At 48.4% G+C, this 27336-nt stretch overlaps 1 protein-coding gene across 1 annotated transcript in view; it reads left to right on the forward strand.

Annotated features, from left to right (window-relative positions):
* Positions 1–4325: 4325 nt before the first annotated feature.
* Positions 4326–27336, forward strand: part of LOC147904264 (putative copper-transporting ATPase HMA5) — a 39461-nt gene continuing 16450 nt past the window's right edge. The window contains exons 1-2 of the mRNA XM_087393812.1: positions 4326–4335; positions 4440–4758. Of these exons, the coding sequence (XP_087249938.1) occupies positions 4462–4758 (297 nt within the window). The 5' untranslated portion in view covers positions 4326–4335; positions 4440–4461. The remainder of the gene's footprint in view (positions 4336–4439; positions 4759–27336) is intronic.

A 27336-nucleotide genomic window follows, 5' to 3' on the forward strand; every position in this document is an offset into this window, starting at 1 on the left:
CAAAGTGAAGGAAGATAATGCCCAGAAAAGACCGTCCATTTGCAAGCATGTCCATCACTCCCATGCGACTTTATTTCTAGTGCTTCTAGATCTCTATACCAAAATGTGTTTTTGTATCACCATTGGATTCTATCTTGTGCTCCTAGAACATGATAAAAACAATCTCAAAAGTCTAGTTTAAGCATCTTTTGATTGCCACCCAAGAGGTCCAAACTTTGGGGAATTCGTAAAGCTGATATGAATTCTTAGTTTTTTTAGGAAACCTTTCAAAGGCTGGAAGCAACATGTAATGTTGCTATTACAAATGTTGTACAATGTAGACCTAGCCCATGCCCTCTCAAGCATTAGACCAGGTCCAATGTCTTGAACTAAGCCTTATGATTGTGAAAAACTATATTTACTATTTAGCTTGAAGAAGAGTGAAAAATATAGCTACATATGTCTAAATCACACTTTACATTTTAAAAATGAAACCTTCTTGTGCTTGATTGCAAGACGAAACCTAAGTCCAAAATCTAAACCACTAGTTCCCATAAGCCTCCCATGCTCTTTTCTACACAAGAGCATACACTAGAGCTTAGAGTAGGGTCAATGTGTGAGGCTTCATATCACTCCACACCTTCCTCATGCTCATTTTCATGTTTTTTGTTTACCTATGCCCATATCATAGTCTTAACTTTTCTACCATAGCTCATTTAGCCATTCCATAATTTTTGAATTCATTTGGGAGTTATGAGATTCCAAAGTGGGTAAATATTTCCTATACAGTTTTATAGAAAAAGAATCTTTTGGGTCACTCTAATGGGTTGCTCTAGTTCAAAAAATTGTTACATCCAATCTATTCATGATTTTCTCACCGAATCACTTCCATCGCATCCCTAATTTTACAAACAAAATTCCCGTCTTGGTTCAGAGGAGCTTCTACATGTTGAACAATACCTACCAGGGGAGGGAAGCAAGAAAAGAAAGCTTTCATGATGGATGCATGAGAGAGAGAGAGAGAGAGGGAGGGAGGGAGGGAGGGACCTATACACATTCATTTTTTCAAGATCGGGGTGACCTATACAGTTTTGTAGAAAAAAATCTTTTCTAATGTAACCTTATTTTGGAAAAGTATGTTGTTTTGAAAAAGCGTTCAATTTGTGGGGTGATAGTTGCTTCTTAAGAATTTCATTGAGTAAGACCTTCATTGGGATACACTGAAGCTATGTGCTAAAGGTTTAGCACATGGATTCCAAGATGACTTCCCTTACTAGTTCGCTCAAGAATTGGGACCGGCTCGAGGTTGCTTGGAGCAAGGATTTTATAGGATGATTCTCACGCAATTGTGATATTAAGATTTAGATTGAGATTGAGAGTAAGGTTTAGCACCAGATCCCAAGATGATTGCTCTTGCCATAGTGCTAATTCGAGAAATGAGGCAAGACAAATTCTATGTTGCTTTGAGCAATTCTTAGAAGGGATTTCATGGGACGATTCTTGCACAAGATCAAGATCAAGATTGAGATTGAGATCAAGAGTCAATCTTCACACGACATCGATGAGGTTCAATACTTAGTGGTTGTTGGTACTTGTGCAAGATTTTGAAGGTACAACATGAGTACGGGTGACACATGGTACTTCATAGTTCCTGATTGGAATTGTTCTTTGTGATTGAAAGAAATCTTCTCTTATACAAACTTGTATCAAAATGAAGCTTCAATCATTGATTCTTCCCTGTTTTGAAATCTTGCGAACATTGAGACATCTTAGTTTTTGTCAAAATGTTGTGCGGTTGGTGCCCCATAAAGGAGGAAAATTTATTTTGGTGGCAAGCTAGTATTAATCGTAGTAGGCAAGCTACCTTCAATGTAGGAGGCATCTCTATACCACTTGTAGTGCCATTGCTATTGATTGCAGTGTATGCACATACTGTCAACACTCTCTACACTACTAGTTATCCAAACATTGCTAGTGCCATTGCTACTGTTGGTAGTGTTTGTGCATAATACCTTCGATAGTCTCTACACTACTAGTAATGAAAACCTTGCTATGATGGTGATTAGTATAAATTACCAATGGCAAATAAATAGTGTAATGGTAAATAACCAATTTGAAAAACCTTGATGATTTTAACATGCATTCTATACTAGATTCATGGGTGGAGGAATCTAAGTTTGAGAGGGTTGAGGGTCAAATAAAAGAAGGGTTGAGTATAAGAAGGGATCATGGAGTGTGGGGTAGGGAGCATGCTCTCATAGATTCCCAAAATGAAGGTCAAAGATGTAATGGACAAACTGCAATAGACAAATTGTTTAAGAACGTGCATGATGTCATAGGTTCAAAGGATTGTGGGGTAGGGAGGATGTGGGAGAGGGGAGCTCAAATTTAAAATGTAGCTCTAGCTATTTTTGGTAAACAAGGTACATTGGGAGGGCATATAATTAAATTCTTAAAAATCTAATGGTGGGGGGTGGGTGGAGATTTGAACTTTGACTAATGTGGAGGGCTCTATTTCAGTTATAATGCTCGAGGCGCACATAGTAGGACCTCAAATGGGAAATTTTATTTGACTTATATAGTAACTTCAAAGGTGAGGTATTAAAGAAAAGAGAGCATGCATATGATTTGCCGACTACTTACCTTTTGTTCTTTTTTCTCAAGTAACCCACGTTAGTGAGTGAAGCATTATACCTTGGGACAAGTCGAAGTCATTGACTTACCTCATTTAGAAATAAATAAATGGTTTAAATAAAGGGAGGTTAATGGGATCAAAGGAAAGGGGCGTGGAGTGCAATGAAAGGAAGGAAGAGAGGTTGAAAATGCAAAGAAAGTTTACATAGGAATCTAAGGTAACGACGTTGGACAATGACGACTCGTCCGTTCGAATTGCCGTTATTCTAAGCCACCCTTCCTTCCCGGGCGGCCTCTCGCTGACTTTGATATATCAAAACCCGCCAGCTTCGCTTCCCAACTCACCATCTTCCTCCCATGCCTCCCCCCTCCCTCCTCCTCCTCCTCCCAAGGTTTCTCCCTCTCTTTGCTTGTTTCTTACGACTCTTTTTCTCCACACTTGATCTGCCTCCTCTCTCGAATTGTTTCCGCTTCGAACCCATTTTGTGGATTTGGATCGAAGCGTCGAATATTTAACGTGGGCGATCCCAATTTCGCACGTTTCTTAAAATGGACGCGTTGTGAAAGCGAAAGCATTGATTACGAGTTCGCCTATGAGTATGTTAAGGCGCAGGGTGGCGGGACGGCCTGCGGCTTTCGAGGTCACACTAATCGGGGCTTAATGCTACATGCGAGCACGCATACTCTCCTACAGCTTTCAGAGAAGAATATTAACCACGAACCACAGCCACAATCGAGTGAAAAACGACGATAGGGGTCATACGCATTTCTTAGTTAACCTTCGAGGTTCAAACTAGCCACCTCAAGTATATGCTTGTGCGTTTCCAATGCTGAATGAGCTTCAATCTTGACTAACGTAAAATTCTAACCGATCTACATAGTAAGGCTTTTTTCAAGTGTATCTACTAGAACGTAAAGATGCCCAGCAGAAGCATAACGTTTTCACAATAGCATGCGATCCATAGATAAATCGTTCTGAATTTGTAGAAGTATAACCCTCTACTCGGTAAAGCTGGGAAATCAGACTCGATTGTTGTTTTGTAGTGTTTTCAGGCTAACTGTATTCGGAGGTCCCTGGCCTCACTTTCACCAAATGTGTAAAAGCGGGTCTGCTTTAGCACTACCTCTAAAAAGTTAAGTGCCTAGTTAGGACTTGGAACTTGATCAGTGATATATTTTACCCCTTTTTTGGTTTTTGGAAAATCAGTATCGGCGGTCACTCATGCTACCATGAGTTTTCTCACTGACACTCGATCCTTTCTAAAGTCCTTAATCTCAGCGAAATAAAATATTTCCCTTACCTATGCTAAGGGTAAAGGCTTTGCTTGAGAAATTGTTTGCTTTCTCGATCTCTACATTGCTTCTGCCCACAATAAGCCATGTGGTGGTTCCCACAAGCCTTTATACTTAGTTGTTGGAAACCCTCACCAACCAGTTTTCAAAATAAACGCTGATTTTTCATCGATTTCGTCAATTGCTGAGAAAACTGGCGGTTGTGCTGCCTCACTTTATATTTTGAGGTCGCTTGTGGTCTGGTAATAGTTTTGGCCTATTTGGTGTTCTTGTCCTTTTCTATGAGAACGCTAACTAATGGGCTGTTTGTAAAATTCATAAGCTATGTCTCCTGTTTCTGTGAAAATTAAAAATAATACATTTTCCTTTTGGCAGAGCTAAAAATAGGATCTAGTAGAACCAAGCCAGTTGCAACCCATTTGATAACATGTAAGTTAATTTTCTTGCTCAAACTTTGAATTACCTTTCTTTCGTAGGCAGTTGTGCAGGGAAAGGAATGGAGATTTGACGTGTTTTTGGATCTTTGTCTCCAGTGCCAAGTCTGAACCAGACAATATGGCTGGCCACATTATTGATATGGCAATTGGGAGGGTCAACTCCAGCAAGGGCTCTCCTAGTAGATTGACACTTCTTCAAGCCCCACATTATCCGTCAATGCCCCGGTATCCTACATCAGATGTTGCAGATGCTGCAGAAGTATGCAAGATAACCTTCAAAGTTTCAGGAATGAAATGTGCGGCATGTGCTGGCTCAATAGAAAAAGCTGTGAAGCGTCTGCCAGGCATTGAGGATGCAACTGTGGCCGTCCTTCAGAACAAAGCCCAAGTCATTTACCATCCTATGTTTGTTGATGTAAGGACTTCTCATACCCGCGCCACTGTTCTTACACGACTATGAATTTTGTACATTAATGTGTTTAATCGGTGGATGGGGTTGATTTCCACGTGTTTTGGTTTTCCTTAACAATGTAAGCTTTGGAATAGGAGTTTCTTTTATTGATTACACTGATATTGTCTGAATTTCTCCTGCGGTTAGCAGCTTTTAATGAGGGGATCTCCATTGTAATGCCAGTGAGACACCAGGAAAACAGAAACAAACAATAGGACAGAGGGGAACTCCTTTTCTAAGTCATGTTAGGCATTACTAGCTCAGGTGTGGCGGCTGTCAACACTATCAAATATTGTAGGGTGTGAAACTGTGCACATTTTCCACACACACACACATATATAAAATAAAGAATGATCCATCTTTCAATGATGAGTACCATTACACTATATATATATATATATATATATAGAGAGAGAGAGAGAGAGAGAGAGATGATATGATATGATATGATTGTATTAAAGGCCGCATGAGACCCTTCAAAGTCTATGGGACTGGGGATCACTATCACCTAATAGTGATCCCTTACAACCACTGAAAGAAAATATTACAAACTTTATGTATTGAGTACTTGTTGGGCTAGTTTGTGCGTTAGACCTAGTAAGTAGCTTCCTAGCTTTTTGGCTGGCTGCACCAACAGATTTTTCAAATTGTCTCTGCTGCCCTCATATCTTTCTTAGATGTGAGCCTAAGCTGTACATCTTAGGAGTACATGCTGCACATTTTTTGCCTCAATCCCGTGGAGCATATTTTACAGGTCCTTTCCTCTCTGGGGGTCTTGCCCACCTACCCCTCTCCACCTCGAGATCATGTGAACTAGTTCTGATTTTGCAGATTAAATGTCTTTTAATATTGATATGTCTTCCCCGAGGTATTTCTGCATTCCATAGCTGTTCATTGAGTTGATTTCCTGATTGTAGTATTGCATTTTTTGTACACGGGTCTTGCCATATATTCTATATCATTTTCTGCATCACTATTTCCCTGATTTCACACGCATTGAAATCTTTCGGTGCAGACCAAGGTGAGCTACTTGGTTGAATTTGGCCCTTCCTAAGGTATTCCGTTAATTGTCTTTCGACCTCACGCTCCTCTGTTTCACTAAGCCTATATGGGGTTTTGCAAACAGGGGTAGATCCAAGAATCGAATCTATTTTATGATCTACTTCTCTCTTAAGGAGTAAAACATCAGGTAAATCAGACGGAAAAACATCTTTAAATTCAAGCATTAAATCATTGAAAGAAGATTTATACTTTTTAACATTATAAAAACAAGATTACTTCTTTCTGATGCAAAAGACATAAAATCACCAATAAAAGTAAGTTCATAGAGATATACCTCACATTCTTCTTGGTGTAGTAGTTGTTCCAATTCCATCGAACAAATAAGAGGAGAGTTGGGCACATCATGTTCTCCTTGAATCTGGAAGACTCTACCATCTTTTTCAAACTATACAACCAAGACTATGTCCAAGACTGTAAGCTATGTCCAAGATTATACAACCATTCTTGACCAAGCACTACATCTGTTTGATCAAGATGCATGATTTGAAAATCCAAGGCATCCCGATAGCCTTGAATATCCACCTCTACACCATGTATCATGGTGTCCCAGACCTTTTTATCACTGCCCTTTGCCAAAGAGACCACATATTTATGGGCACTTGGACTCTCAGGCAATTTTAATTTCTTAACTAATGAGTAGTTCAAGAAACTATGTGTTGCACCATCATCGACCATCACTCTTACCCTTTGTCCCTTGATTTTTCCATGCATCCTGATTAAATCATGAGGACCAAAGGTGGGCTAAATCATACATACAAACATAAACTATTCCAGATGCACATTCCGGCACACCCTTGATGGAGCAAGGATCAATAGTCCATGGGAAACTTCATGGCTTGCCCACCTCTAGTGGCAACACACATGATCCACAACCTGGTACTCACTCTAGTTGCATCAGCAGAAGACTCATTTGGGCATCCTCATCCCAACATGATCTCACTCTGACTTTGGTTTGTTGGTTTACAATTGGGAGAGAGACAATGACTATGCATGGGAATACCCTTAGATCCAACAAGGTAACACATAAGACTAACAATCATTTGAGGGGGACAGCCCAAGGCAGAGAACCCTTATTAACCACACACACATAAACATTCCTAATTTGAAGATGTGGGGAAATACCCCCCTTTGATGGCATATCTTGTCATTTTCCTCATTCTCTTCCAAGCTACCATAGTGTGAGATTCATTGTCATTGGAGAGGTTCTTGGTGTAGCCAATCTTGTAACTCCTTTGCTCTTTGTCCTTCTCCACACACTTTAATGTATCTTGTCCATATTCTGCAATACAAGATCCTTGTAGTCCTTCACCTTCTTTGAGTGTCCAAGTCTTAAAAACATTTTGTGAATCATATGGACTGAAGAGGGTCTTACCACTTGTCATGCAAGGGCAGTGTCTGCTCTTGTACAAGAGGTGGTCATGATTGTATGGCAAGGTATAGTCAACCAAATGCAAGTACATTTCATACATCATGAAAGATACTGAAACCATAACTAAGGCATCTTCAAAATAAGAATCATAATGGTTGTAGTTGAAACCTTTGTTCCAATCAATCCATTGGAAATCATCATGCAAGTCATGATATATTCTTCCTTCATGTAAGCTCTTGTCATTGTCAATTCACACCAGTCAACTAGTCAACTAGTCAACAAGATAGTATGACTTGAAATCCACTTCAAAGTATCATAACCTCAATCCTCAACATAAAAGGTGAAAAATGCATTCAACCTTCCAATGCTGACAGTCAAAGAACAGTTTGACTGAGATTCAGTCAACACATATAGTCAAACTTAGTCAAAACTGCCAAAAATGCTCAAGCTTCATATAGAGATCTTGGAGGCCAAAATTGAGGTGGTAGAGAGCAGCTCTTTGAGTGAATTTGGTGCGCAATAAAAGGTCTATTGATAGAGAAGACCTACAGCCAAGCTTGGGTAAAGAAATGCGTCAGGTCGCCATAGTCAAGAGCTTCAATCCCGACTGGTTTTTCTGTCAATACGCCACAGATAGTGGACCATTGGCCTTGAAAATTCATCAGCAGCTTCCTAAGGAGGTCGCCCAGTAATAGCTCAGAGCATTTGAGCAATGGTGACTCCAGCAGGCTCAATTTGAAGAAATGGCGCAGAATGGAGTGAGGAGCAGCACGAGGTGTAGACGCCTTATTTCTTCAATTCCTCCCAGTTGGAAGTGCGCCCTAACTAGGGGAAACTACAGCTGAAAGGGCAGGTGCAATGGTTCAAAGATGAAGGAGAACAAGTTGGAAATTTCGTGGGAAGAAGGAGAAGAAAAGCTTCAAAAACCTTCATGGTGAAGAAGATGATGACATGGCACTGAAGGAGGTCTCAAGGAGAGTGAACCAATGCTCTTATACCACATGTTGGAGTTGCAAAAAGGATTCAGCAAGTGAGGCAAAAGAGAGAGTTTATTCAAGAAAGAAAGAAAGTTTATTAAAGTCTTCGGGAGACCGTGAAGGTCTATGAGACTAAAGATAACTGATACAATGAGCATAACGGTGGCGGTCTTAAAACGGGCCAGCCAACCGTTTCTACAAAAAAGAGGTTATGAAGGACGGTGTGTCTAGTCCTGATACAAAAAATATGTGTCTACCTCCAGATGATACAAAAAAGAGGGGGGGGCACCAAAAATGGGACAGAGGGGGGAGATACAGTATATATGTGCAGGTGGTGATCGTCAGAGACCAATCATAGAGAGGCCGTCAAATGGGAGTCCAAACCCTGCGATAGATGATTGGCCTCTGACGTCACGCGGCCTAGTCGAGCTCGGTCGTTGGGGGCGGCGGGTGGCCCTGTGGATGAGGGCAACGGTAACCCTGGTGGGGCGGGCAGAGAGCAGAGACGAGATGTCATGGACCCGGATGTGTGAGTCTGTCCGCTGGCGCAGCTGTCGTGGCTCTGGCTCTCGCTCACGTCCGCGTCGTCGGCTAGACTGAGGCGAGGTATCCTGTGACTGGAAGAAATCAGTGATAGGCCGCTGGGTGTCCTCACGTTGTGTGTGCTGCTCTCGTGTCGCCATGCTCGGAGAGGTATCTCGGTGGCGAGTCATCTCATGTAAGAAAGCGGCTAGGCATCGCTGATCCAGGAACTGCAGCATGTGTGGGAGGGGGCTGAATCCGTCGCAGAAGAGGTAGTGGTACCGGCCTCGAATGGCATAATATATAGGCTCCAGTTACATCCAGTAGTGACATCACATGTGAGCTCAGTAGAGCATCTAGATCCACAAATCTCTCAATCAGTTCCATGATTCTCTCAATCACACACCACACACCTAGATTCACTCAATCACACCTATTGCAAGCACACCATGTGTTAACACACTCATTGTAAGAGATTACAAAGATATGGTGTGTAGGCATAAAGTCAACCCTATGGTTGACCAGTAGTACTTAGGTACTATATATACCAAGTACTTGTATTGTTTCATTTGAACATTTCTATTGGAGCTTTCTTGTGTGTGCACTCTTGCTCACTTGTGTTCACAACCTGTCTCCACTTTGTTCCTACATTTGGTATCAGAGCGCTTCCATCTTTAGAGCCCATTCCCACGAGCCCATTCCCACGCTTGCTTCTAGACTCCTGCAAGCTTGGTGCTCCAGTGCGCATTCCTGGTTCTTACATTCAGCTCTCCAACTTTTGCTTGAGGTAGCTCCAACAGTCCAGCGGCTGTTTTTTGACCTTTTGAGGTCCGATTTCCACGTTTTTTGAAATTTCGGAGCCGCTTGCATGCAAACAAGCATGTCCCACATCATTTCAAGCGATTTTTTTTTTTCCGTTCGTACAGTCTGTACGGATCTGTCCATACAATTGCGCGACAGTGCCGCGAGTCTGTACGACTTGTCAGAACCTGATTTCGAGCCCGTACGACTTCTTAAAAGGCGATTCGAGCAGTTTTCGACTGTTTTTGGGCGTTTCTGCTCAGAACTGGACCTTTTTCAGCTCCAGTCTCCCTTGGGTGTGTTCTAGCAGCTCCAGGTGTCTCCATATTTCTCCAGGCTCTTCTCTACACGTGTATTGTGTTCAGAAGTACTCCCGACAGCTTCATTGAGCTCCTAACAGCTCACTTCAGCTCCTTTGTCATCTCCAGCTTGCCCACACAGTCAGTGGACTGTTATGCAGGTGTTTCGGGCCAAGGTGCACTTTCAATAAGTGTTTTGAGCTATGTGTTTCGCTTCGGGACTTTTTTTGCAGCCCATACTCATTTGCAGTTACTTTACAGTTGTGGATGCTTTTGAGCTCCGTTGGATGCATTTGAGCACTCGTGGGTGCGCTCTTTCAGATTTGGGTGGTGCATTCTCAGTTTGGGATTGCACTTTAGATTACAGCAAAGTGCAATGATTGGTTGATGCCATTTTTGCAGTGATTGCATTGTGCAGTCAGTGGCATTTCAGAGCAGCCAGTCGTACTTTGCATTTGCAGCCACTATTAGTTTGGGATTTGCAGGCACATTTGCAGCCAATTGCACTTTTGGGACTTGCAGTTCTTTTTGCAGGTACATTTGTAGCTTGTGGGTATCTCATTTTGCATCATGTCGACTCTTTCAAACAGTTTTGGCAGTTTGTCCGAGGGTGACAAGCTGGATGGACCAAACTATTTTGCCAAAAAAAATAGTGCTAATTATATTACTTCGAGAGCAAGATACAAAAGGTCAGCTTGTAGCTGACGGGCTGCGTTCACAAATCGGACACAGCCCTAAAAGGTAACAAAAAGTAAATCTCTCTCTCACGGAGGGATAAGGCGAGTGTGAATGAACAGCCATCGGGGTGGTGAGTAGCGCCACCGAAGGCCCTGCGAAGTCTGCTCGAAGAAGAGGCCCTATGTGTCCCAAGCCCGGAGGAAGCGTCTCCGCTTCTCCCGACCGGCCCGGGAATCTCCCTGAATCTGGTCCCACTGGCCTCTGAGGGTATGAATAATCTCGCTCCAAATATCAGTCATGATTTGGGCAGTCGATAAGGAGGTGCCACCAAGGATCTACGCGCAACGCGGTCCAAATGTGCCACCCTGCGATGCTGCTAATAATCTCCCAGACTGGCTGCCTCTCCTGAACTCCTGTATCAGCCTATGCTAGGTGCTGCGGAATACCCTCGAGCGGCCTCCACGTCCCCTGTGTGATAAGGAAAGGGGGGTCCTGCTGGCATGCCTCGAATAAGTGATGAAGACCAGGTGCGGTGTTGCACCAACAGAACGCACCCCAAGTGATCAAACCTAGCTTCGGTGCTACGCGAGTAAGAATCCCGAAAGTCCACCTCCACACTTCCTGGGCGCGAGTGCAGCTCCACAGGCAGTGTTTTGGTGACTCCTCATCCTCATGGCAGATCTGATAGCGTCCGTCCTGGCCTATCTGCCGCAACCAGCTCCCCACTGGAAGACCTTTGTGGGCAAGAAGCCACAGGAAGTAGGAGATCTTCCGCGGCCGCCAGCTCTCCCACAAGGCCTTCCAGAAGGCCTGCAAAAAGAACCTGGAAATACCCTATGCATACCAACTGGGCCGCTGGGTGGGGGGGTGGCTCTGCATCCTCCCAAGAACTCGCCTGCCTAAAGTCGTGTTGTAGGCAAAGAAGGAGGTCGGCCCCTGTCCTGTCACAATCTCGGGCCATCTCCACTCTCCTGGGTCCCAATCAAGCTCTGACAAGGCCCGCCCCTCCCAGAGCCAGAGTCGCCAAAGCTGCATCTGATCCTGCTCAATGCTAGGATCGGTACGCTAGACCTTCCCCAAAAGGCCTATGACCCGAACCCTCTGCCATGGGAGTAGGGGGTCGATGAGCGCATCCTCTCTCCTGAGTCGTCCATCCCCCATAACCGCGAAGAAGGAAATAGAGGAGTCGTCCATACGTCCTGCGACCACCAGTGGGATGCCACGGGGGGTGAACTGTCCCAGCCAATGGTCGTCTCCAGGCATGAGGATCTGAAGCTCAGGTGGAACCAACCAATCAGCTGGGATCACGCCGTCGATCTCCGTGCGTCTCGCCTGGGCTCCACGTGCACCTCCAGCTGCGTCTGCGAGATCAGCCGTCTCCAAATGTTTGTACGTGTCCCTCCAAACTCGAAGGGACCGGGCTGGCCCCCTCATCCAGCCATCCCACCTGATATGTGATCTCTCCCCCAACTGAAGGCCCTCGGCATCTCTGACCTGATCATTCCAGATAAGCGACTGGCGATCGATCTCCTCCTGACAGCTAGGAGGGGACTGAATGAGACTGAGGCGGAGCCGACTCCAAACCATGAGGAGGCTACGAACGAGTGGGGAGCGGGGCTGAGTGAGCGGGGCGGAAGTGAAGATCCACCTGAGGGACGGGAGCCACTCTCCACCTCGGCGCGGGACACAAGAACCGACCCCCTGCTGAAGTAGCATCTTCCACGTCTGCCCCCCCGGGGTCAAACCGCGGATGACTAGCTTGCCTAACAAGGCCTGACTCTGAAGCTCTGGATCCATGACCCCCAGGCCACCCTCAGCCTGCGGAAGAATGACGGTCTGCCAAGCAACCCTGGCTCTGGTATCTCTGAGGCCATCCTCCCCGGACCAAAGGAAGTTCCGAACCAGCCTCCTAAGCTGTGCCACGCTGGATCTCGAGAAACACCAACAGGAAGCCACATACCAATCCTTGGCTAGGAGGACCTGGTTGACTACCAGGGCACGACCTGCAAGGGAAAGCATAGCAGTGCTCCAGAAAGCCAGCTTCCGTCGGATGGAATCTAGCACCGGGAGAAACTGCTGAGCTGGCGTGATGTCCAGGCCGACCTGAAAACCAAGGTATCTAGCTGTCTGTCCCCGTGGGATCCACCTGAAACCCAAAAACCTCCCCCACTGAGAACACGCCCCGGGGTCTGTGAGAAAACCAACTGATTTGTTCCAGTTGATTTTCGCACCAGAAGACCTCCAGGGCCATCCTCACCCTCTCCAGCATCATCTCATCGTCCTGGACATACAGGGCTGTGTCATCCGCGTACTCCGAGTCCAAGAGCTCCGTGTCCTCCCGGAGTGGAAGGCGAACACCCCTGATCCCTGTAGACCTCGCCCAAAGGTAGTAAGTCATAGCCTCGGCGAAGAAGAGAAACAGGTAAGGAGCAAGGGGGCAGCCCTGACGCACTGATCTCTCCAAGCTAAAACGCTCACCCATCCTGCCGCCAATGATGACTCTGCTAGAAGCTGTCCTGTACAAAGCTGAAATACCCTGAATCCAACCTGCTGGGAAACCTAGCCGCTCGAGAGTCCCCTCCAGAAAGGACCAGTCCACTCGATCGTAGGCCTTCTCAAAGTCGAGAAGTAGGATGGCAAGGTGTGATCCGTTGTGCTGAGCCCACTCCGCCACCTCTGAAAAGGTGAAGACATTATCCAGGATACTGCGATCCTGGACAAAGCCTGTCTGAGTGTCATGAATGAGGTCTGGGAGTAGAGGCCGAACTCTGGCACTGATCATCTTGGTGAGGATTTTGTAGGCAGTGGTAAGGAGAGTGATTGGGCGCCACTGACGGATCTCCTGTCTATCTCCTCCCTTCGGGATGAGGCAAATCAGTCCCGAGGAGAGGCTCTCTGGCATATAACCGCTGCTGAAAATCCTCTGAAGAGCTGCTAGGAGGGGCTGATGGATTTGGTCCCAGAAGGAGGTGAAGAATGCCCGGGATAGCCCATCCTCACCTCGGCATTTCTGCCCATCGATGGCCATCAAGGCCTCCAGCATCTCATCCGTGGTGAACGGTGCCAACAACGTTGCCTGCATGCTAGGCTGGACCAGGGATGGAATGTGCCTCCACACCTCCTCACGGGCACGTCGAGTACGAGGGGCAAGCGGCTCCTGCTAGAAAAGGGACCTATAGAAGTCGGTGGCTAACCCCAAGACCTCTCCCGTAACGATGTGTCCCTCCGCTGTCCTGAGACTCCGAAGCTGATCACCTGCAGCTCTCTGGCCATGCGTCCTGAAGAACTCCCTGCACATCCGGTCACCCTTCCGAGCCCAGAAGGAGAGAGAGGCGTGATAGGAAAACTCTGAGCGACGCTGGAGTGTCTCCTCAAGAAGGGCTTTGGCTCGAAGGGCCTGGATCCGAAGCTGCTCCGAGCCCAGGGATGCCTGCTGGAGTCGCTGAATGGAGGCGAGGTCCCTCCGAAGAGCTCTCTCTCTACCCCACCATTCCTGTCGAACCTATAGGGCTGCGAGCTGGCAGATCTGGCTGGACTCCTGCAAAGCCTGCGCCACCGAATCAACCAGATCCACGCACTCGCCCCAGTCTCTGTCCCAAAGACTGCATATACTGCTGCGCACGTCCTCCCTCGAGAAAATGGAGTCGGGAATCCGGCATGAGCGGGGGGGAAGGGCCTGAGCTGCCGAGTCTAATGATAAGAGCACAGGCGCATGGTCGGAAAGTGTCGTCCCTGGAACTATACCCGCCTGACCGCCTCTGCTGATGGCCCAATCACTAACATAAAATCTATCCAGCCTCTCCAGGAGTCTGCCTCCTTCCCTGCGGAAGCCCCACGAGAAGTCCAAGCTCCCGTGCCAACGCCGGAAGGACGGGCCTCGCCAACTGTCCCTACCTCCTGTCGCAAAGATAAAAGAGTCCCAAGCGGACTGCTCTGCCTGAGACATACCTGTAAACTCCGGTCCTCTGCCCTGCTGGTCCTCCAAGGTCTCCAGATTGTTGAAGTCACCTCCAACAATCCAGGAATCCATGTCTGGGAGAATCCCTGTAAGTGTCCTCCAGAAGGTGGCTCTGCAACGGAGATCTGTGGGAGCATAAATGTTGAGGATTCCAACTATGGAGCCCTCCAGTTCCAGGCCTACCCAAAGGGCACGGCCTGGTATCAACGTGCCATGACCGAAAACTCCCTGGGCTAGCTGCTCGCCCACGGAAGTACAGACACCACCACTCCTCCCCAGTGCGCCGATCGAGGGCTCCCATTAAGTGTGAGAGCGTCCAGGGAGAATCTTCCCGCATCTACGGGAGTGAGCCGCAGAAAGCTTGTGCTCCTGGAGCAGAAGTACATCCAAACGACCAATCACTGCTGGCTGAAGTTCCTGTCTCAAAATGAGCTTCCTAGGACCACGGGTGCCAGAAGAGTGAAACCCGTTCACATTCCAGGATACGAGGTGTAGGCTCATGGTGAGGACTGGGAGGCTGCGAACAACTGTCTGCTCGCGGTCGAAGCCAAAGAAGAAGCTGACATTTCGGAGTGGAGGCGCTGACGCTTATGGGAAGGTTTGGAGGGGGAAGCGGGGTCGTCCTGCCCGTCCTTCAACACCTTCAGCAAAGGCGAGAGGCCTTTGGTACCATGAAGGAAAGCTTTCTCGAGCCAGCTCGAGATCTCTGAGGTGGACATCCCGTAGAAGACACGGAGTTTCTAAGGAGTCCAGGCTCTGACATCTTGGGGGAGGGGCCAAGACAGGGGGGGCCTGAGGATCACAATCAGTCTGAAGCGTTTGCCGGCGCAACGCCACCGCAGGCGCACGTCACCCTCGGACCACTGAGTCTCGAGAAGCTGCCCACCGGACGGGCCTATCCAGGAGCAAACCTGAGCATGCGTCTGCTCCCTGAGAGCCTCCCAGACTGAGTCGTCTGTCCAGGTCTCGGTGCCGTCGCTAAGGAACGTGAAAGCAAAGCTAGGGCCATCCCTAGGGGCCAAGGCGGCTATCTTCCCATCCGTCCCTTTGCGGAGCGGGAAGATACTGATGTCGAGGCAAGCAGGGAAGGTCCCAAGGTTGGCCACATCCAAGTAGTCCCAGGGGCCAGATCTGTAAAAGTCGCGGGGGAGCTCTCTCTCCTGAAGCTGAGGCCCGTCAGAGTCTGCCACTGAGGGGCTAGCGGACAGAGAAGCCTGCTCCGGTGGTGGTGTAGACTCAGGGTGTCCTGCCAACGGAGGGGAGGGGGAGGAGGCTGGGGAATAGGCAACTCAGACTCCTTAGGGGCGACTAGCGGAGGAGGAGGAGGAGGGGGAGCGGGGGCTGCCTTCGGCTGAGGAACCGTCGGTGCAGCTAGCTCTGCGGGAGAGCTGAAAGAGGCGGGGGGGGGGGAGGGATGGGGATGCATCTGGAACTGGGGCTGAGAAGGAGGGGGAGGAGATTGAGGAGGACGAGGAGGGGGCTGAAGCTGCGGGTCGGGAGATATGGGGTGCAGTTGGGGGATGGGCTGGGGCTGAATGGGAAGAGGCTGGGGAGAGGAAGAGAGGGGGACCTGAGGCTGTGGAGGGCGGGCTACCGTCGAAGAAGATGCTCTCCCAGGTCCCTGGGGCGGCTGCCTGTCGGGTCTCTGAGGTGCTGCTGCAGGTTGGGTAACCTCTGCCTCCTTGCCATTATCAGAAATCTTCTTGTTCTTTCCTCTTTTCCTTCTAACCTCAGTCCAACCGCCAGCTAACTCTGGTCCGGACTCCGACTGCCTCTGCTCCTCCTGGCGTGGCTGCCCGGAGGGGGGGGGGGGTGGAGAGGGAGGGGGCGGGGGAGGCCGAGAAGAGCTGGCGAAGCGTGGACAAACAGCCGCCAGGTGCCCAAAGCCGTGACACCTTAGACACTGTCCTGGCTGTCCGGTGACTACCATGCTCTGGGTGATGCTGCCGGCATCTGTCACGATCTCGATCACTGCCGGGAGAGTCGCAGGATCCGCCACAGCCACACGGACTCGGGGGGCTCCTGCTGTAGTCACCGCATCGGCGAAAGTATCGTGCATAACCCAGCCAAAGTGGGAGCCCAGGTCCCTGACAATCGGCCGCAGCTCAGCAGCAAGACCTGGAAAAACTAGCGTCACTGGATGGCGAGGTATACGGAACCGAGCATCAAAATCCGCTGCGCTGAATCCACGGTACCACGGGACTATCATGATAATCTTTCCATCCACTGACGTGGGGGAGCCAGCAATCAGGTTGCTCGCAGCTTTCGCATTGGAGAGTTTGAGCCAGAAGACGCCCCTTCCCATAAGGGCCACCTCCACAATATGGCCGTCCTCTAGCATGAGAGTGGACTGGAGCCAGTCCCTGATGGCTGATCTGGAGGGGGAATGTCCAATGACTCTGCCATAAACAGAGGTAAGGGCAAAGTCATTGGCAACCTCCTGAACCCGAGATGATTGTTGCTCTGTCAGGATGACGCGGTAGGCATCTGGAGAGGGAGGGTTCGTCTGGGCCTCCGGTTCCGGGCAGGGAGCCGCCATACCGCCAAGACGAACTGCGAGGCTTCCGATGAGGAAGAGGCTGCCATCCAAAAAAGGGGGGGGGGGGAGATGCGGGAGGGTGGAGCCTGGGTGTGGCGGGAGGGATGGAGGGCGGAGGGCGGATGAAGCGGGATGGGAGGACAGGAAGCGGAGGTGGCGCGGGGTGGAGTGGGGGCGGAGAGCGGGTGAGGTGGGGAGGCGGGGGAGAGGCGGAGTGGGGCGGGAGGACGGACGGGGGGCGGGGGGAAGGGGTGGGACGGAGGGGCGGGGTGGAGCGAAGGGGCGGGGGGGGCGGGGGCGGAGGGCGGGAAGGGAAGGCGGGGGTGGAGCGGAAGGGCGGAGAGGCGGGAGGGGGCGGGGGCGGAAGGCAAGGGGTGAGGGGGCGAAACGGGAGGCAGGGGGTGAGCGGAGTGGTGGCGGGGCGGGGTGGAGCGGAAGGGCGAGGGGAGAGGGGACGGAGCGGCGAGGGGGTGAGCGTAGCGAGGGGGGGCGGAGCGAGGCGGGGGTGAGGTGGGGTGTGAGGGGTGAGGGCGGAGAGGCAACGGTGAGGGGGGGGGTGAGACGGAGGTGCGAGGGGGTGAGCGGAGGTGCGAGGGGGGGGGTGCGGTCGGAGGGCAGGGGTGAGGCGGAGGTGAGGCGGGGGTTGCGAGGGAGGGCGCAGCGGCCGCGGCGGGTGAGGGGAGGTGAGGGCAGAGAGGTAGGGGCGGGAGAGGTCGAGGCGAGGAGGAGGGGCTAAGGGAGGTAGAGGTACGGAAGGGGAGGGGGAAGCTCGCAGGAGCGGATGGACCAAACTATGCCTTGTGGTCATTCATGCTTAAGAACATCTTGGTTGGTAAGGGCTTGTGAGCTATTGTTAGTAGGGATGAGGTGAGGCCAGTAGGCTCATCTACATCCAGCACAGCTTCTTCGGGTCAGACTATAGACAGACTATAGACAGACAGTAGACTGCTACAGCCCCTCCTGCTAGTCCCATAGCATCGACAGAGGAGCAGAAGAAGTTTGACCGCCGCAGTGTCCAAGCGATGTTTTTGATTGCCACAAATGTGAAGAGGCACATTATGACAACTATCAAGTCGTGCAAGGATGCAAAGGCAGCATGGGAAAGATTGGCAAACATGTGTGCACTCTTGCTCGCTTGTGTTCACAACCTGTCTCCACTTTGTTCCTACATTTGGTATCAGAGCGCTTCCATCTTTAGAGCCCATTCCCATGCTTGCTTCTAGAATCCTGCAAGCTTGGTGCTCCAGTGCGCATTCCTGGTTCTTACATTCAGCTCTCCAACTTTTGCTTGAGGTAGCTCCAACAGTCCAGCGGCTGTTTTTTGACCTTTTGAGGTCCGATTTCAACGTTTTTTGAAATTTCGGAGCTGCTTGCATGCAAACAAGCATGTCCCACATCATTTCAAGCGAATTTTTTTTTCCGTTCGTACAGTCTGTACGGATCTGTCCATACAGTTGCGCGACAGTGCCACGAGTCTGTACGACTTGTCAGAACCTGATTTCGAGCCCGTACGACTTGTTAAAAGGCGATTCGAGCAGTTTTCAACTGTTTTTGGGCGTTTCTCCTCAGAACTGGACCTTTTTCAGCTCCAGTCTCCCTTGGGTGTGTTCTAGCAGCTCCAGGCGTCTCCATATTTCTCCAGGCTCTTCTCTACACGTGTATTGTGTTCAGAAGTACTCCCGACAGCTTCATTGAGCTCCTAACAGCTCACTTCAGCTCCTTTGTCATCTCCAGCTTGCCCACACAGTCAGTGGACTGTTTTGCAGGTGTTTCGGGCCAAGGTGCACTTTCAATAAGTGTTTTGAGCTATGTATTTCACTTCGGGACTGTTTTTGCAGCCCATACTCATTTGTAGTTACTTTACAGTTGTGGATGCTTTTGAGCTCCGTTGGATGCATTTGAGCACTCGTGGGTGCGCTCTTTCAGATTTGGGTGGTGCATTCTCAGTTTGGGATTGCACTTTAGATTACAGCAAAGTGCAATGATTGGTTGATGCCATTTTTGCAGTGATTGCATTGTGCAGTCAGTGGCATTTCAGAGCAGCCAGTCGTACTTTGCATTTGCAGCCACTATTAGTTTGGGATTTGCAGGCACATTTGCAGCCAATTGCACTTTTGGGACTTGCAGTTCTTTTTGCAGGTACATTTGTAGCTTGTGGGTATCTCATTTTGCATCATGTCGACTCTTTCAAACAGTTTTGGCAGTTTGTCCGAGGGGGACAAGCTGGATGGACCAAACTATGCCTTGTGGTCATTCATGCTTAAGAACATCTTGGTTGGTAAGGGCTTGTGAGCTATTGTTAGTAGGGATGAGGTGAGGCCAGTAGGCTCATCTACATCCAGCATAGCTTCTTCGGGTCAGACTATAGACAGACAGCAGACTGCCACAGCCCCTCCTGCTAGTCCCATAGCATCGACAGAGGAGCAGAAGAAGTTTGACCGCCGCAGTGTCCAAGCGATGTTTTTGATTGCCACAAATGTGAAGAGGCACATTATGACGACTATCAAGTCGTGCAAGGATGCAAAGGCAGCATGGGAAAGATTGGCAAACATGTATCATGTTAAGAATGAGGCAAGGGCCATTGTCTTGACAAATCAGCTCAAGGATCTCGAGATGCAGGAAGGTCAGGCCATCAGTGATCATATCGCCAGGATCACTGATCTACGTGATCAGCTTGCAAGTATTGATGAGGAAATAGAAGACAAGAAGCTCGTCTCTATCACTCTCAATGGCTTAGCGCCCTCATATGGCACATTCGTCACTTCATTGACCATTGTTCTCAGGGCAGCCCCACTCTCGTTCGATGAGTTAGTTGGGCTTTTGTTGCAGGAAGAGAAGAGATGCTCAAATTTTGCCAAATCTCGGTCTCTTGCCTCACCATAACCGATCCTCAGACTTCCATGATTATGGATGACGTAATATATATATATATATATAGATAGAGAGAGAGAGAGAGAGAGAGAAGATGCCTTACCAATGTCCATGCAAATGCATAAGAATTGTAGTCTTCGTGAAAACCTTGCAATGATAACTCTCCTATATGATGTCATATGATTGTGGCTCATCAATTAGAGACCTTCAAGATCTATGGGATTGGAAACCTCCATTAACTAATGGTGGGTCTGCTACATCCAATAATCTGCTTAGTTAACTGGTGTGCTAGCCCAAGGACTAGGGCTTTGTTGCGGCATCCAAAAACTTCCTTTAGGTAGCTTCCTAGCTGTTTGGCTGGTTGTTCCAAGAGGGTGTTTAGATTGTAAAAGGTGCTGCTATTTTTTTCCTTGATGTATGTATAGGCTCGACATTGTAAGAGCATGTGCTGCTTATTTTCTATCTCCCTTGTGGGGCAGATTTTGCAGATTCTTGTGTCTCTTGGGATTTTAGGTCTTGCCTAACTGCCCCTTTCGACCTCTTAACTTATGGGAGCTGGTGCAGGTTAATTTCCTGTTTGTAGAACTGCATTTTCGCCCCCGTGTCTTGCCGTATTTTCTGTTGTGTTATCTATGTGACCAAATTTCTGATTAATTCCCCCCATATCTTCTAGAATATCAGCAGCCTGTATGCCCATAACTCCCTCCATTCCCTCCCTTGCATGTACCATCTAGTGATCATTGTAGCCTCAATTGCTTTGCGTGGCATCTTGCTTGTATCCATCTTCTCAAGCTTCTTGAGGTAGAACATGTATTGGCACAATGCTTCCCTTTCGAGAGGTATCGTACCAGTCTCAGCCAGTAGAATGGGATAGGGTGTCTGTACCTTGGCCCCTACTTCTCCTATGAGAAAGTGTTTAACTAGAGCCTCAAAGGAGGATGGTTTCTGCATTTCCCTTGGATTTCTACTTCAGTCCTTTCTCTTTCAGTTCTTGCATGAGCTGCTTAGATTTTTCTTTACATGTTGCCAGTGAATCAAGTCTGACATGGTGGCATTGGAGATGGTTCCAAGCACCAAGAGACATTCAAAGCTGAGTTAGGATTGCTCCATCCCCATGGCTTTGTTTAAGAGATCTTGGAATTTTTACCCTACTATTGCATCCTATAACAGATTGCGTGTTACCAAGAGACCTTAGGAACCACCTCTTAGCACAACATTTTTTGGTCTATCCATCTTCATCCACGTCCTTATACGTACAAAATCTCAATGTGTGAGTGGTTTAGGTCAAACTGTCGAGAAAGACATTAACCTCGGTTCTCAACACATGAACAGCGAACAAAAACAGAACCCTTTTTAGTATAGTACAATAGGTCAGTACAATAGGTCACTAAACTTGACAATGCCCGAACCCTCAAAATAACACCTACACCCAATGCGTAAATGCATGGAATGAGCTGCATATTTTAATATTTGGGTGTTTCCTAAAAAAAGAACATGACGATTATACCAGTCTTCAAATCCACGGTTAAAAATGTCAGGAGCTTCAGTTGTTCGGAGTTCCCTAGTTCTCTCTCACATGCAATTGCAGAGCTTTTCACACTTTATTACTTCCATTGCTGAATGTTAGCTTGTTTAGTAGCATTGCTATACATTCTCCTGGTTCCCTTTGCGTGATGAACAGAACACCTTTGAAATTTCATGCCAATTTCAAATACTTGCTCTAGGCGTTGCTAATTTTACTTTGTGGTGTTAGAAAATGGGTATGATGTCTAAGCCCTCAACAATAGGTGTTGTTGCTCTTCCAGTTTTTAATTCGCATTTAGCCTTCTCTTGAGCAGTCCATTGTTTTTCCACACAAGATACGCTGGGTCATATCTTCTATCATCTAACTTTTGTTTGGAAGATGGGAAAGTTTTGCCTGTTTACCTACTCTATCATTATGGGAGACACATTGCCATCCTCACAAGCACTTAGGCAACGTTGATCTAATGCCGTTGCTAGAACCTGGTCCGTAGGCTTCTGCTTAAAAGATTGAAATGCTTGAACTGACCATAGATGTAAGTCCTGAGAACAATTAGCATATTAACAATCCATAGATTTGCACATCTAAATAGAATGATTGCACAATGAACATACTGAAATCATGCATCGGGTGAAACATGACCCCAAGGTTACAAGCAATGCAGCTCTTGTTTGTAGGGGTTAAACTCGGTAGGTCTCTATATATTTAGTTGTATTAGTCAAACTCCTCTTTTTTTTTTTTCATGAAAAAGACTTCTATTAAGTATGAAAAAACCCGCGTGAGCAAGCTCAAAGCGGAAATACATAATGCTGTGCCTGAGGAAACCCCCCTAAAATAGGGAACAGAAAACTCAGAATGAGCTAGAAAGAAACCAAGGTTGAGGTTGAAAGTGCCACCTCAACCGTGCTGTAGTCTCTAAGAAAAAGGGGGAACCCTTCCATTCTCTAAGGAATACAACCCTCCTAGCCGAGGCTGCCCGAGAAGAACCTTGCATGCTCACCCAACTAGCCATCAGTGTGTGAACGGTGTCAGCCCAAATACTGGCCAGGGTGTACGAGGGATGGACCTGAGATCCGTCTAAGGCCTCTGTGCATCTAGCCCTCCAAATATGCCAAGCATTGATGCTAGCCAGTATATCCCAAGCTGTATCCCCATCAACATGTGCTTGTCTATAGCAGGAGATAGGCACATTCTCAAGAGAGCAAGTCTCGACTAGGTGACGTCGAATTGATATGGCCCAAGAAGCATCGTGCCACTAATAGAAGATCTAAGGCCCTGATAGGGAGAGCCAAGCCACTGATCCCCATGTCATCAAGAAACGAGAAGGAGCAAAAGTATTGAGGACCCTGGCAATTCCCATCCAAATGGCTCTCGCATGCTTATAATCCCATATACAATGATGAATCGACTCATCAGTAGACGAGCACCTAGGACAAGTGGGGTCTTTCCCAAATCTAGACCTCCACTTGTTCACTACAATCCCTCCATGAATAAAAAGCCAAAAAAATAGAGTGACCTTTCTATTTCTTCAGGATCTTCCAAACCTCTGCCAGAAGACCCTCTGCAAATCAGCAGAAACCTGATAACTCTCCCAATGAGGGGCCTTGGAAGGTCTCCAACCTCTACATTGATCTGGAACTTCCTAGCATTACTGATCGTGTAAGCAAAAAAAGGAAAGCTTTTCTGTTGGTTCCCTGCAACAATCCATTCCCACTTTCTTGGTCCCACTGAAGAAACTTTATCGGCACTCCTCCAAAGAGCCACAACCTCCAAGAACCCAAAAGAGAAAGACGTGGGCTCGGATCAATATGCCATGTAGAGTCCTTGCCCTGATCCAAAAAGCCTATGATCCTAACAGGCTGAAAAGGCAAGCCCAAAAGAATTTCCTCTGAGGAAATAACCAGCCTGCCACCTGCCTGTACATAAAAAACCAAGGCATCCTCATGTGCTCCAAAAAAGCTATAACCTGGAGAGGAATGCCTGTCCTCGAGAAAGCCCCCATCCACACGGAGCAAACAATGGGCCTGCCATTTGTATCCACCCAATCAAGGGGATCGGCTGCATCGATCTGAAGTATCCTCCCTGCACATCCTTTGAGGTGACTAATTGTTTGCTGTTGGCGAACTTTTGGAAGCCTCTTGAAAGCTTATCAAGAACCTACGGAGGTGGCAGGGCCTCGCTCCCACTTGGACCACTGCATATAGTGAGACATACGAAGCTGCCTACCATGCTCATCAAGTATACTGTCATTCCACATAATCGGTTGCCTGTCATTCTCTTCAATAGAGGAGGGAGGAACTCTCCGAAGGGTACTTTTGAAGTTGGCCCAAGCCTTCAGAAACGCAACAGTAAGCGGGGAGGATGGAGACTTGAGGCGGGCTGAGGTGAAGATCCATCTGGTGCTGTCCATCCAATCTCCCCTTGAGGAGGGGCTGCAAGCCTGAATACCGTGAATGAAGAAGTTTTTCCAAGGCTCATCCCCAGGCATAAGTCCTCTTACCACAAACTTGCAAATCAAGGCCCTGCATTGCAAGTGTGGATTTATGATGTTTAGTGTCACGAAATGATTTTGTAGTCGAGAATGTATTAGGCTAGCATGATCAAATGTAATAATTAGAAGGTAGGCTAGGTAGGTTTATATGGCTAAATGCCATATGGATAATGTATTGGATATGATAATTGATTAATATAAATGGAGCACTCACACATGTAGGTCCTAGGATAGGAATGGGTAGGAATGCATGGGTGCATTAATAAATGGTAGACATAAAGAGTCATAGGCTAAGGGTAGAATAATGGGGTATGCCCAAGGGATGGATCCCAAGAGGCATGAGAGGTTGTGACCTCTCGTATGCATGGAGTGTGTGTATGGGGCATTATGCATTCATATGTGGTATGTGGATTGCATGAGCATTCTAGTGGTGGTCAGTAGCAAAAGTACACTCACGTGGGCACTCCTTCCACCCCATTTGGAGGGCCAATACTTCTCAGTTTATGCATCATTCTTCCACACATGTGCATCCTCCAACAGGTTCGTGACATTTAGAACCCCCTCTTGTGTGGGAAGCATCAAGGTGTCCCAAGCTACTTTGGCAATAGTGTCTGCAGTGCCATCTAGCCCGCTCCATATGAGGGTAACTCTACCATGTCGAAGTCCCCTCCTATGATCCATGAATTTGCAATGGGGGCCTAACAGAGCAACTCCTTCCAAAATAATACACGATCCCCTCTGTTATTAGGGGCGTAAAGGTTGAGGAGTCTTAACCTTGTGACCCCCAATCAAAAGAAGAACCCAGTGGGCTCTAGAGCGTGAGATCACACCATGTCTGACAACCAAGGGGAGAAAAGAATCTGAAACTGAAATACAAGTACCTCCTCTAGTACTAAAGGCACCTCCATAGGGTCAAAGCCTAGAGAGAAGGCACCAAAGAAAAGCTTCCTTATCCTCCTCCATAGGGTCAAAGCCTAGAGAGAAGGCACCAAAGAAAATCTTCTTCTGTCTCAGGTATAGAAAACGGGGCCGGGAGCACGATGCTCGCATCCTATGGAGAGTCAAATACAACCTAGAAAAAACCTCGTCCCAAAAGGCGAACATCTTTAAATCGAGGGGTGAGAGGTCTGGGGGAAGCGCCACAAGCATCCAGTCTCTAGATTGTGACCTGGAAGGGTGAGACCCATAGATGCGCGTGATCAAAGTGGTCGAGCATTCAAGCTCTACATCCTTCTTGAGCTGTTGCAACTCATCTTTTGAGAATGTGATAGTTTTCGTGGCCGGTGGAGGCGGAGAAGGATTGGTTGAGGGAGGATCCATCACCAATCGAGGTGAGAAGGCCGACTCGAATAGAAGAAAGCTCCGTCCATTCCTAGAAAAGCTATGGGAAGGAGAAAGGCAAAGAGGGGCAGGAAGAGGAGAGAGGAGGAGAAGGGGTCAGAGGAGGAAATAGGCAGGAAGGGGGGAGAAGCAGGTTGCAAGGGCGGGGGAGAGGGTAGGAAGACGGAAAGGCGGAAAGAAGAGAGGTGAGTGGACGTGGGCTGAGGCGAGGGAGAAGGGGGAGAGGAAGAAAGGCGAGGGGAGGCGGGCTGAGGGCGTGGGAAGAGGGGGCTATAGGGCGGGGGAGGGGGGCAGGTAGGCAGGCTGAGGGAGGGAGGGGGTAGGCAGAGAGGGAGGGGAGGGGAAGGGCTGAGGAGAGGGAGGGGAAGGGAAGGGAAGGGCTGAGGGAGAGGGAGAGGAGAGGGCTGGGCTGAAGCGTAGAGAGGGGAAGGGAGCAACGTGGAGCGGGGAGCAGCAGCAGCGTCAAGATGTTCTCTTTCAGCTCCTTTGTTTAGTCAAACTCTGAAGAGTTAGGGTCTCATAAAGTTGTAGGCCTTGTATTTGGAATAAAATGTATAAATATTCTAGGATTGGGCAACCAATCTAGTGAGTGGGCGCTGCTCGGGCCGCCCCGTGTCGTCTTTGCGTGATTTCTTGTTACTGATCATGATGATGATGTATTTAAAATTTATGGTCATTAATGTGGTAATTATGTGATTGAATGCTTCGATCCGGTCGAGGAGGAGAGTCAGGTCACATCACTATTCATCAGGTTTCCTGGTCTTCCTCAGGTTTACTATCGACTTCTTGCTACTATCGGAGCCACTTTCGGAGTGGTCATTGAGATTCCCCCCCTTCCTGGCATGCCTTCTTCCTCGGCAGAGGCAGTCAGAGCGGACGGGGTGCCTCGAGTTAGGGTCATTGTCTCTGACCCTAACATCTCAGATGACCACATCATGATTCAGCGTCCAGATGGCTCTCTCTTTTGATAGAGAATCGAGATTGCAGGTAGACAGGATCAGTGCAGGATTTGCAGGACCCTTGGGCACTTTCCCCAAGAGGTCTTCTGCTGCGGCTCCTTCACGTACTACCCCGTCTGCACCTCCCCTACGGCTTGTACCACGCACTCTAGGACATCTAGGAGGAGCAGGGTGCCCTGCTTCGCGCACCCCAGGACCACCAGGGACAGCAGGGCGCCCAAAGCCTGCAGCCCTCCCAATACCACGTTGGAGAGCGGTCAGAGTGGCTCCTTTATCTCCGGAGGAGACCCTTGATCCAATTCAGATAGATGCCATCCAGACTCCAGAGGGGGATACTGTTGCAGCCCCAGATACTACAGTTCCACATCAGGAGAGGACTTCAGATGCACCAGCCCCAATCATTTCCATTTCTGATCACGAGGGGGCTACCAATGCTTCTCCCCCTCAGATTGTTCATGCCACAGCTGAGGGAGTGTTTGCACAGATGAAGACTACAGATCCTTCTTCAGCCCAACCACAGGCCTCCTTAGCTCTTAGCTTCAGATCTGCTGATAGAGGCCTGGCAGGTCCTTCTCCTCCTTCCTCCACGAGTGCAGGTCTTCTTCGCACTCCTCGGCCAGACTTGCTTCTCAGGAACTCTTTTGCGACACTGGCTGATTCGGCGACTTTCATGGATGATGAGGAGTTTGTACCAACACAGAGTTCAGGACTGCACTTTCAGCCCTTCACAAGGGCAAGTGCCCAAGTTCGGATGGCCTTACCCCCTCTTTTTTCATTGCATTCTAGGATATGATTGGAGACTACATTACTTCAGCCCTGCAGGGTATTTGGGACTCTGGTGATATGCTCGGGTCACTTACAGAAGGTCTCATCCACCTTATTCCGAAAGGAGGTTGCAGAAATGTAGTGTCCCAATGGAGGCCTATCACACTTCTAGGGACTTGTTACAAAATTCTGGCCAAGGCAATTAGCCTCCGATTGCAGCCCCTTCTCCCAGATCTTATTCATGACACTCAGACGGGATTTGTGCATGGTAGAAGCATTTTTTATAACATTTTCTCTTTCTGGGAAGCCTCAGAGTGGGCCATGCAGAGCGGCCAGAATCTAGCCATTCTACTTTTGGATTTTAAGAAAGCTTATGACAGAGTAGATT

This window comes from Dipteris shenzhenensis, chromosome 2 (assembly GCF_047967505.1).
Source record: "Dipteris shenzhenensis isolate YYH24624 ecotype China chromosome 2, Dip_SZ_1.0, whole genome shotgun sequence".
In the NCBI taxonomy this organism is placed as follows: Eukaryota; Viridiplantae; Streptophyta; class Polypodiopsida; order Gleicheniales; family Dipteridaceae; genus Dipteris; species Dipteris shenzhenensis.